Source organism: Ipomoea nil, unplaced genomic scaffold (assembly GCF_001879475.1).
Source record: "Ipomoea nil cultivar Tokyo-kokei standard unplaced genomic scaffold, Asagao_1.1 scaffold0465, whole genome shotgun sequence".
Taxonomy (NCBI): Eukaryota; Viridiplantae; Streptophyta; class Magnoliopsida; order Solanales; family Convolvulaceae; genus Ipomoea; species Ipomoea nil.
The window spans coordinates 560,968-573,610 of NW_017616893.1; the positions used below are offsets into that span (position 1 = coordinate 560,968).

Sequence of the window (12,643 nt, forward strand, 5' to 3'; positions counted from 1 at the left end):
ACGGTGAAAAGAGCCCATTACTTTATTTTATTTTTGAGTTAATGTCATATGGATTATTCTCCATATTCGAATATAATGATTTTGGCATGTTTAGTCTTAAAATAAAATATTATAATTGATTTTTTTGGAAGAGAACATTTAATTCATTAAATTAGAAGAAAGATAGTCAACAAGAAAAGAAAGGACTATCGAACCATTCTCGGTAACCTGATAAAGAAGCGATTTTCCGAGCAACAATATGGACCGCACGAGTATTAGCAAAGATTATAATTGATATTTGATAATTGAATGGAGCAAATACCAATTTTGGTCCCATGAGTATTAGCAAAATGACGGTTTTGGTCCACATGTTTGTTTAATTCCTACCAATTTTCATCCACAATTATTATTTTAATACTAATTTTAATCCACGACTATTATTTTAGTACCAAAATTCATCACGTCAGTCACTCATCTATTTAAGACATTCCGAAATCTAAAAACTTTAAGGACATTTTCGTCCTTTTCAATTTAAGATTCCAATTTGAGCATAAATAAATGAATTTCAACCCTAAGATCGATCTCAATTCGCAGTTCTTCTCCTCATTCTACCTTAATTTGAGGAGGAAAACTGCAAATTTGGATAGATCTTAAGGTTTAAATCTTATTTATTCATGCTCAAATAGGGATTCTAATTTAAAAAGCACGAAACTTTACCCTTAATAATTTCATATTTCGGCATGTCTTAAACGAAGGGGTGATCGGTGTAATGAATTTTAGTACTAAAACAATATTTGTGGATTAAAATTTGTACTAAAATAATAGTTGTGGATAAAAATTAGTAAGAATTAAACATGTGGACCAAAATTGTCATTTTGTTAATATTCATGGGATCAAAATCGATATTTACTTTAATTGAATGACTATGTATAATTAATTTAGATTATAGATGATAATAACGGAAAGTTAATTTGAAAATTAAAGATTAAAGGTGACAAAATTAATTTTTTTTTTTTTTGAAAGCTGACAAAATTAATATATTTGAATACTAATAAAAAGCTCGTTGAGGCGGAGTTTGCAACCACGAAATATAAAACAATACTTAATTTTTTTATATAATACTCAAAATTCACCCATAAATGTACGGAATATATTATATAATTATAAGTTTATGTAATAAATTTTAAAAATAAATTAGAAATGGAAGAAGTTAAATTTTATATAGTTTATAAACTTTGAAGGAAAAAAAAGTACAATAAATAAATAATTATACAATTACAATTTACGATTTTTAAACAACTTTTTTATACAATATTTGTTGTTACCTACTTTGATAGTTATTCTAAATTATCATAAGATCAAAAGTCAGTATCATATGTGATTAACAAACATTTTTTTTTACTTAAAACAATTTAGTGGATTAATTTAATTCCAAAATTGATTATATAAACAACTTTTTTTACTAAATATTTCACTAATAAATTAATGATGTGTGAAATTGGCAAAATTCAGTGCAACTTAAAATATATAGATAATATTATATATTTATTTTAATATACTAAATGTTTATTTTTAATGTACTGAAAGTTAATTTTTAGGTAGTATACCAAATAACAAATATTTATTACATAAGAACTGAGCATTAAATGTATTAGAAATAAACGTTTAATATACTAAAAATGAATCTTATGTCAATAGTTCACTTTACAAGATGAGCCATGGTGCATGGATGAGCCAAGATGAGCCACTGTGCACCATGATTCAAAATGGTGTCGTTTATTTTAATGAAAATAAATGGCACATGTTCGGCTGTTCTATCCAACTTATTATTATTATTATTATTATTATTATTATTATTATTATGTATTTAGTTTCATTTTATATATATTGTAGTTTCATTGCAACACACCAAAAGTATCATTTTGATTCAACTACAGTTTCATTTGACATTATATACTTAATATGTGAGACCTGTTATTGAACTTCATTTTATACACACTGTAATTTTATTCAACAGCACTAAAGTAGAATTCTAATTCTAATTCTTTTTTTTTTGGAAGTTACTGGCTCTATTACATTGTAGTATCTGTTCATATACTTTCTCAACCTACTGAAACACAAAGAACCAATAACGCCTCCACTAAGGCTTGAACTCATAATCTTCCAAATGGAAGTCCAACCCGGGTACCATTAGACCACATAGTCCTGGTCTAATTCTAATTCAAATATGTAAAACTTGTTATTTAATTTTATTTTATATACACTGTAGTTCCATTACAATACACCTAAAGTATCATTTTCATATAACTACATTTTTATTTGACAATATACATTCAATATGTTAAACATGTTATTCAGTTTCATTTTATACATATTGTAGTTTGACTAGTTTCATTACAGTACAACTAAAGTATCATTTTAATTCAACTATAGTTTCATTTGACAGTATACACTCAATATATGAGACTCATTATTCAGTTTCATTTTAGATAGACTATAATTTCATTACAACACAACTAAAGTATTGTACTAATTTAATTATAGTTTCATTTGACATTATACACTCAATATGTGAGACATGTTATTCAATTTCATTTTAAATATACTATAATTTCATTTTATTCTTAGCACATTATAAATACGGGATTAATAAAACATAATGGCAACCATTTCTTTACTTAAAGAAACGATGACGTTTTTGGACTATAATTCATCCACCGTATAACAATTGTGTTGACAAAAATGAATAAATGGAGTTGCGGGTTTTCCAGATTGAGTAGACAGTGCTTGCAAAAGGCAAGACAAATTATTGTGTGGATCACGGTATAAACCGGCATCGTTAAATTGTATAAATTAGAATAATGTACGTTGTGAGTTAGAATAATGTACATTATACATTAAAGTAATGTATATTATGCTTTAGAATAATGTATATTATAAACATAAAAATGTATGTTGCAGTGGATCGTGTGAAAAAAAATTACATAAATTGACATTATTTTTGGACAGTGATCCATACAGCTATATGGATTACGGTCCACGCAATAACTATTGAAAAGGCAAAATTATCAATCGTTATATCCTGCACCATGGCGCACCCGAAACGACATCGTTTTGGGAGGCGCGGTAGGAAGTTGACATGATTATGTATATTTGTTTATACAATTATGTATATTTTTTGTTATGTACATTTTTTATACAATTGTGTACATTTTTTTTATACAATTATGTACATTTTTTTATACAAATATGTACATCCGAATCAGGAAATTTTTGTGTATTATGTTAAGAGTTGATGTGTATTATGTTAAAAGTTTATGTTTATTATGTATTATGTTAGATTATGTGTATTATCTTTTTAAAAAAGAGTATGTGTATTTTGTTATATAATTATGTACATTCATGTATACAATTATGTGTATTCTAGTATAACATTATGTACATTTTTAAACATGAGATTTTTTTTAAAGAAAATTAACTGCTAAACACTGGGTAGCGAAATTTAAAAAAAAAAATGAAACAACGTCGTTTTGCATCTGGGCGCACAAAAATTATGGCTTTATTATGGGCCAAGGGTCCTTTGTAAGCTTTGTTGATCCATTTAGCTTGGCAAAGTAGATATGCGCAAATTATGCTGTGCAACCGAATGCACCTTGCAAGGTGCATACGGTTGCAAAACGGCACCGTTTTGGTTTAAAAAAACGCGCGTCTCACTTAAAGAAGAAATCAGGTTCGATTCCCGGCAATAACATTTTTATATATCCAGAAATTCATAACTATATATCCACAAATTCATAACTATATATCCACCGTGAATGAATGAAGTAAAAATCCACAATGAATTAATGAATGAAGTAAAAATCCACAATGAATGAACTAAATATCCACAATGAATGAACTAAATATCAACAATGATTGAACTAAATATCCACAATAAATGAACTAAATATCCATAAATTCATAACTATATATCCAGAAATTCATAACTATATATCCATAAATTCATAACTATATATCCACAGTGAATAAATGAAGTAATTAAACATCTACAATGAATGAACTAAATATCCACAATGAATGAAGTAAATATCCATAAATTCATAACTATATATCCACAAATTCATAACTATATATCCACAATAATACTATTGCCAAGAATCAAACCTGATTTTTTTTTTAAAAATGAGACGCGCGTTTTTAGTCAAAACGACATCGTTTTGCATCGTATGCACCATGCGCATGGTACATTCGGTTGCACAGCATAACTATTGGTAGATATGCTTTGATGCCGCTTTACCCAAACCAAAATAGTAAAATTGCATCCAAAAAAGAGATCCTCAACCGACTGATTATGAGTGGAACAAAACCCACATCTATGGTCCAGATTATCCAAAACTAAATTATCCTTTTGTGGACAACCTGTTTCGATTCGCGGCAAATTTTGCTATACACCAAACATCATGTTATGACAGTGCTCTCAATAGTCAATATATTAACCAAAGTTTTGTTATTAAATTTTTTACCAAAGGTTTATTTAATTAGTATCAAGACTATCAACCAACTTTATAAATTTTTTACCAAAGGTTTTCTTTTTATATGAGCATTGATTAAAAATCTAATCCACGCCCCATTATTCAATTTTCTAAAAATTTGATACAAAAAAATTAATGCAAACAGTATTCTTCCATTAATAACTAATGATTGTATGTGTTGCAATTCTCGACAAAATGATAAAACAAGTATGACACTTAGGAAAATTAGTGAATAAAAAATTCTAAATTTTCACATTTCAACCCAAAAGAAACCCCCAAAAAAGTACATTTATAATCATGGAAAAAATATGCATTTTCTATTTTTCAACTCCAAGGCTCTATCTTCCTGAAGTAAATTACACCTACTAATCAAACATATAATGTAATATGAACCAAATTGCGATAAAAGTTCAAGATTCAATTATTCATGAGACAGAACCCACAACTTATTTTTTTAGTTATAAAACTAGGAATGCATCTTAAAACAAACAAAAACAAGAATGGCATATTTAAAAAGATTTAAAATACAGATTTTATGAGTAGAACATAATTCTTATACTTAAATATCATTAATTTAAATTTGTTAACACTCCCTTATTCGAATTGTTACATACATTCTTCCTAAATCCTAATACAGTTTATTTCTCATATGTAATTTGCATTACATTCAATTACATAGAAATAGAATTTAATTGTAGAATTTACTCAATATACACCCTCAAATAGTGACTCTATAAATTTCTTTCACTACCAAAAAGAAATCAATGTATCCAATTTTTAAAGCTAGGCCAAAAAACGAAACTAGTAGTGTCAAAAAAATATACACTTCTTATCAATTTAGTAAAGTTAATTATACGTCACATAGAATTCTTTGAACCTAAAGCATCCAGTAAATGTCAAATAGAGAATTGCATGGAATATCAATCAATGGGTGCAACATTCCCCGACAAATCAAAACTGTGTACCTTTAAGCAGAATTTATCAGGTTCTTAAATTTAACATTTTAAAAAATCTCACAAAATTTTGGAGAATAGAATTCCTAAAATTACTAAATACAAATTTAAAAATCATTTCTATGAACCTTACATTACCTTTAAAAAATCATATAATAATCCAATACCCACATCACCGATATTATGTAATATAATATTAACCAAATGGCACCTATATATAATATCACCACTCTAATAAAAACATTCCATACGGAACACAAACTAATGCAGAACATATATGGCGAATGAAATATTTTCTGGTATATACATGTATATATTTCAACATATTAGATGAATTCAGAATTTCTATAGAATTGACCTTTGAAAGTATAGAAAGATAAGGCCTCTTAATCCATGATATACACCCTAAAAAAAATACGAGCACAGTATTAATCTGTCGCCATCTTGACCATGTATCTCCATTAAACTGACATGGCACCAGAATGGTTATCCTTAACACCAAATATTATTTCAGTCTTCACTACTCAAATCCAACTTCTATTCAATATAGAGAAAATGTCATATTAAGGGAAATGTAAAACAATAGATCTTCAACAGAGATTGCAGTTGTATTCCCACCATAAATTGCAGCAGAGCACCTACAAAACAAAAGAATAAACCAAATTGAATGCAATACGTTCCTGGAAAATTATAAGGGGAATGTGGAGAGGTAAAGGAATAAAGGGAAAATACAGATTTTATTGAGGAACTACTGAAAATAATGTCAAAACTATACACAATGAGCAGCTCTATCTATATAGAGTAAAGCCTCCAAGATACACTCAGAGACTTGACTCTTAATGAAAGGGAGCAACTCTTCTAATATTCAAATAACTTATTTGAGAACAAATCCCTCATACAAAATTGCTAGGAAGTTTCCTTAGTCTTGCCCTAGCCAAAATAAGGGCAAAGTAGTAAAAAAGAGTCCTACAAAACAAAGGAAATAAGACACATCATCAAGTTTAAACAAAATTAGTGATGGTGCAATAAAAGGACAAAAGTCTCCAAGTGGCAACTTTGGGGCGAACTTTCCGATTCAGTGAATGAACATAAAGTTAACTATGAATCGTATTAAGGGATCTATAGAAAATAATGGAATTACAAAAAGAATTGTATACAACCTATAGCATATTGGAGCAATATAAAGTTGACTATGAACTTAAATAAGGATCTAGAGAAAATAATACAAACACAAAAGAATTCTATACAAACAGAGGATTGGATATAAGAATGTATGTCTCTCCATCTCTATGATCGAACCCCAATTTAGAGTATAGCCTCCAAGTTATGCTAAGGGACATAGGTCTTCATGAAACAAAGGACCTCATCTAATTTTCACATAAAAGCCTCCTTTGCTTCTAGAACCTTCCAAAAACAAGGTACAAGACCACTTTAACTCAATTTGGCTCCTCCGGATAGTGCCTTAAGCAATGGTTAGTGTGTGACATTGGACTCTTATCTTACAGTTTCAATTTTACTGAACTCCAAAATGGAAGCAGTCAAATAAATAAGTTTCAAGTCACATTTCAAACACTAGATCCCAATAATCCACTCCGTCAACCCACCTTTCCATCTTTTCAAAAAGTCTCTCTCCTCTCCACATTTTATTCAATTTGTTTATCCATCACATGATTTTACTCAATCCACATTATTAGGCATTTAAAGCTCCTAGAACTTGACAAGAGTGCCAAGTCTACATTCCAATTTCAGTTTTTCTGTCCATAAACATGTATAACACATAAACCACAATCACTTTGTCCAATCCAGCCATCAACTACCACTGAACAAACCAAAAGTGCAGATCCTGAATATATTCACAAGAATATACACAACTGAAATGGCCACATGCAATATTACTATTTTCTGAAAATGCAGAATAATGCTATGAAATTCCTCAGTGATTCAATAATTCTACAACATAAAGCAATTTTAAATAGATAAATACCTGTACATGATATAAGCCAGCACAAACATGGTTCAGCTGCCCTGAAGAACTTTTTGAGGATCAAGCTGTCCGCTGCAATAGCTTGAAGGAACAGCAGACAGTTCCTGCCTTCCTCTCCACTCCTCACCGGGTTTCAAAATGATAGGTTTTTCCACAGCAGCAGCTTCCACACACAACATGTGCTTATATTCATCATCTCCAAAGTCAGCCATTGCCTTTGCCTTCTTGTCCCAAGGATTCCACACCACTTAAAGTGAAATATAGAAACTTAATAATCAGTCATTCAGTCATGTTAGAAAAAACAGAAAACTTACGAATTGGCAGATATTTTGCATATCAAATACCCTTAATAGAAAAGAATTTCAGTGAAAACCCCAGCAAGCTTCATATTTAGCAGAAAAACCTTGCTTATAAAAATATCCTTTATAGTAAAGAATCCACTATACACCCCCCACCCATGAAGAAAAAATAAATCACCCTTTCAGGAAAAAATAAGATGTCCTACATTAAATAGAAACCAATTCTCCCGTCTTGAAAAAGCAAATGGGAATGACCATCTTACCTGCATCAGGAAGTCCATCCTTACGAATCACAAATGTCCTTTTCTTTTCATGATCAAGGATTGCAATTTTTGTTGGAGTGCTAAGATATATTTTATCCACCTATGTAAAATGGTGTTCCAAATTCTGGATGAGAAACATGGTAAAGGCAGCAAATACTTGACACAATAAAAATTCCTAAAATCCTTACTTCTCCTTCAAAAGTAATAGCATCGCCTTGTTCAGTAAACCGCTCCCTATTCTGCAAGTTATCAAGATAATCCAGTGTTTCTAGCCCCTCAACACGAACTTCACTGTTACAAGAATTATAACGCAAAAAACCATGGTTAAGAAATATGAACAGAACATTTTCCAAAGACTGTCACATCAGCAGCACAAGTACAAGTAAAAAAGCATCATTGTATAAGCCTGTCACATCAAAAACTAAACATCCAAGGTTCACTTGTCCTTAAAGATAGACAACATGTATGAACTTAATCAGACACTTCAAGAAACACAAAATTGGTAAAGAATTAATCTAAAAGGCATTTTATACTCTACACATACATAACAAAAATTTATCCAAAAAACAGATTCTCATGCAGAAGAAAAGAACCACCCTTCACATCATGACCTGCTTAGCACAAACAATAATATTGAATTTTTCCCTAATTATATATTATTAAAGCATTATTTGCTGCTACAAAATTGTAGACAGCTAACTCCCCATGTTGCTCATCCCCTTTTGAAGATAAATTTCAACAAGTAATTGGGTCAGGATTATACATAAATTAAATACCAGAATCAGAACATGTAATTAGTGCATGATCTGATAGTGGTGAAATAGGCAACAGTTGTGAGAAGAGAGTAGAATGTAGAGGAAAAGGTAAAAAATGAGAAACAGAGGGTGAAGTTATACATATATTTACTGAAAATTCTCCAAAAATGAAAGGCATGAAATTCTTATATAGAAGAACTGATTCAATGTTTAACAACCCCAAGACCGAGACATTCCAACACCCTCGATGGTATATTGAGTTATTGTTATTTGAAGTAATTAAGAGCTTGATCTTCTGATACAACTTATCTAGCACAAGAAATCCTATATATCACAAATAAACAAAAAGATAGAATAATAAAGGTAGAATGAAATATAGAATATAGAGAAGAAAATAAACCAAATTTTTAGACCCCTCCTTAGATAAGCAAATGGAACCAGCAAAACAATCAGATCATCATTGAACTGCATAGTTGCAACATACCTAGGAAGAAAAGTTTGACTTGGCTAGTCTTAGGGAACCCTAAAAGGCTAAAACTATTAACAAATACCTTGATAAAATTTAGTCATTCCATAGATTATAACAATAATCCAGTTTATTGTGATCAGCTTTGATTTATTTCTTTAGCTCCATAAATTTGAACAATTGCAAATGACAGCCATGTCATCCTTTTCTCAGATCAACAATACAAATTTATCTGATCACTTCATATTGTACAGAACCAGCATGTAAAAATGTAAACACATATAACTGCAAATGAGATTCATGAACTCAAGGCATACAAAAAGAGAAACCACACACTACAAGAAATAATACCAATTGGTTTGGATGTACTAAGTAATGGATTTATACAAGTCATAATGACTGGCTCACCTTATGTCTGAAACAGAGAGATAGGTGTGATACGCAAATGTAAAGGTGAAGGACTTTCCATCAGTGTTGGTGTTTCTTATTCGAGATGTTAGCATAAGATCTCCTCCAGGTCCCAATGTTACCCTCAATCGGAATTCATAACTAGAAAAAAACCAGGTCAGAAAATCTAAGTGTGGAAAAAATATAAGTTAACCAAAAAGTAATCAATGTGCATCCACCAAACCTGTGAGGCCAGATTTTCAAGTCCTCTTCAGAGGGCTTCAGTATCAAGTCAACAAATGCCCTAGAGTTTGGTGGAACTGGGGGAGGATCCTTGTCAATGGTCCAAAACCTGTTTCTAGCAAATCCATGTTGCTCAAGAGGTCCAAGGTTTGAGAACTGCAAACAGAAAGCGGTTAGTGTAAGTTGTAAATAAGATCAGACTAACATACAGAAGATGGGAAAAGACCATAATACCTGAGGAAAGCATATAGGGATACCTCCACGAATTGCTTTTGGATGCTTGAAAATGGCCTGCAAAGCATAATGACTTAAACTTCATTATACCCATTCACATACAAGTCGTACATACCAGAAAACAGTCAAACACTGTATAAAGTCATAATGATCAGTCCCACATTAAGTTTAATTTTTAATTATTAATGCAATAGAATGCATTATCAGTTGAAGTTAACTCATGAAATTCACTGTAAAAGAGAACATGTGTTAAGCAAGGCTATCTTTTATAATTATAAGATCATGGCATTATAAATTTATTGAAGAAAGAAAAACACTATGTTGGCCATAATTGAGCTCATGAAAGTACCTTACTACTGACAAAGAGCAATTCTTCTCCATGGTCATTCTTCCATGAAGTTACATGGCCCCCGTAGAGATACACCTAGAAAGAACAATGAATATACAATATAAAACCAAACAACTTGATATACTACTAAAATAAAAGATCAGTGAGTGGAAGGACATCATGAAGGTAAGAATAGAAAAACTTTGCACAATACATTGTTAGAAGTTTCAAAACTTGCTTTCTAGCAACAAAGGAAAATGCCAAACTGCACATTAACACTCCCTACCACCCATCCCAAAACTGAGAAATAGCAAAAGAAACACATGATTGATGTGGGACTACTTGTCTAACCAGCATTCTAGTGCTTAATAGTATCACCCCAGTACCAAGACACCAAGCATAGTAAGCATGCATGTTCAGTATGGGAAGATGTAAATATGTAATGGCCTAAAGACTTTGGAAGATGAAGTAACGCCTATCCCAGAGGCATTTGATAATCTATAATCATGCAGATTTATAGCTATATTTAAATAATACTTTAGTATTTATCAATGTTAAGCTTAAAGTGTTACAGATTCAAAAAGAATAGAAACTACTGTGATTAAAAGCATAAGTTTAACCAAATTTCTGGTAGTGTTGCTTTTGTATAACTGAAGGTTCCCATTTACACTCACTCACACACTTTAATGAGGTCAGACTGCGCATTTAGAAGTTGAAACAACTATTATAAAATCTATCAATTACTCAAGAATGGCAGCATACTGTTGTTATGGTAAAACTATAAAAACACAATCTCATAAAACAGCAGTATAATCTAGTGATCATCCAGTAAGGATTTTCTAATACTTGCACAGTATAAATAATTTAGAGAAAGTCGACTTGCATATACATTCGTATACATTTACAGGTACAATTCATACAGATTCGTACATAGAAATTCTAACCAGGAACCTACATCGAAGAATGGGATCTATTAAGATTTTAGATTAACATTAGGATCCAGTGCAACAGATTCAGATCAAGACAGTAAAAAATTAGAAATCAAAACAGCAATCTCAATTTACCAAACGGAAAAAGAGAAAATAATTCAAAAATAGTCAAATCGAAAACGACACTTCACAGATAAATTGCATATCCTAATCACTTCCCCAAAGTATTATCCGAAAATGAAAAGAACGCCAGAAAATTGAATCGGGGAGAAATGGCGTTGCTACCTCGGCGGAGCTGCCGCGAACCTCCCGAAGAACAACCTTGTCGAGGCCATTGATGCCCTTACACAGCTCCACTGGAGGCTTCTCTCTACTAGCAGCAGCCATCACACAGTATGTCTCTTTCTCTCTCTCTCTTACTTTCTACTCCAAATTTGTTACGTACTACAAATTTTCTCTCTCTTAACCCCTTTTAAGCACACCACCCTATGCTCCGTCGTCTCGCGAAATCTCTCGGGGCGGTGTGGCGTGGTAACTGAATATTTTACTTCTTGTTTTTTTTTTGTTAGTTCCATTTTTTATTTATATTTATATTATATTTGTATTTTATTTTGTTTAAAAAATATTTATATTTTATTTTATCCTTTTTGCGATATTTGTATTTTATTTTGTCGGTTTTTATTTTGCGCCCGTGCCTATTGAAATGAGAAAATGATCAGTTTTAACTTTTAAAGAGCGTTTGGTTAAAATATTAAAATCAGAATTTGAATTAGAATAATTATATTATAATGAGATTTAGTAAAACCAATGTAATACGATAATTTTAGTCCATTAATTATACATACATTATATATTCAATTTGTAAATTATTATTCTATATAATTTTTTTCTTTTAATTATGTTGTAGGTGACAGTTTCAATTCATTACTTATAAATTTTATTAGGAAAAATTACATTTTTCGTTCCTAAGTTATAGGGTAATTGTAAAATTCATCCCTGAGTGTTGGTCATGACTCATGCTCACTTTTCGTCCCTAAATTATCATTGGCATTGCATTTTTCGTCCCTAAGTTATAGGGTAATTGTAGAATTCGTCCATGAGTGTTGGTCATGTTCACCTTTCTTCATAAGTTATCATTGGCGTTGCACTTTTCGTCTATGAGTTATACTAAAATTGCAAATTTCGTCCCTAATCACTACTACATAAATGGTATACTACGTCACTTAATAGACAGAGGTTTTTTAAATAACCACGGTCTAATATATTTTGTTATACTACGTCACTTAATAGA

At 30.8% G+C, this 12,643-nt stretch overlaps 1 protein-coding gene across 1 annotated transcript; it reads right to left on the bottom strand.

The window, feature by feature from the left end:
* Positions 1 to 5,740: 5,740 nt before the first annotated feature.
* LOC109173227 (putative glucose-6-phosphate 1-epimerase) lies at positions 5,741 to 11,888 on the bottom strand. The gene is made up of 9 exons (XM_019322532.1): positions 11,638 to 11,888; positions 10,445 to 10,519; positions 10,096 to 10,152; positions 9,863 to 10,017; positions 9,640 to 9,780; positions 8,199 to 8,301; positions 8,011 to 8,110; positions 7,449 to 7,695; positions 5,741 to 6,102 (listed from the first exon to the last, which is right to left on the bottom strand). Exons 1-8 carry the CDS (start codon positions 11,737 to 11,739, stop codon positions 7,481 to 7,483), a joined length of 948 nt encoding a protein of 315 aa, XP_019178077.1. The 5' UTR covers positions 11,740 to 11,888; the 3' UTR covers positions 5,741 to 6,102; positions 7,449 to 7,480.
* Between the last annotated feature and the right edge of the window lie 755 nt (positions 11,889 to 12,643).

Coding starts and splice junctions, on each gene's coding strand:
- LOC109173227 (XM_019322532.1), bottom strand. CDS start 11,739: ATGGCTGCTGCTAGTAGAGAGAAGCCTCCAGTGGAGCTGTGTAAGGGC. Junction 10,018..10,095: donor TCCCTATATGCTTTCCTCAG/GTATTATGGTCT, acceptor TTCTGTTTGCAG/TTCTCAAACCTTGGACCTCT. Junction 7,696..8,010: donor GGATGGACTTCCTGATGCAG/GTAAGATGGTCA, acceptor TTTCACTTTAAG/TGGTGTGGAATCCTTGGGAC.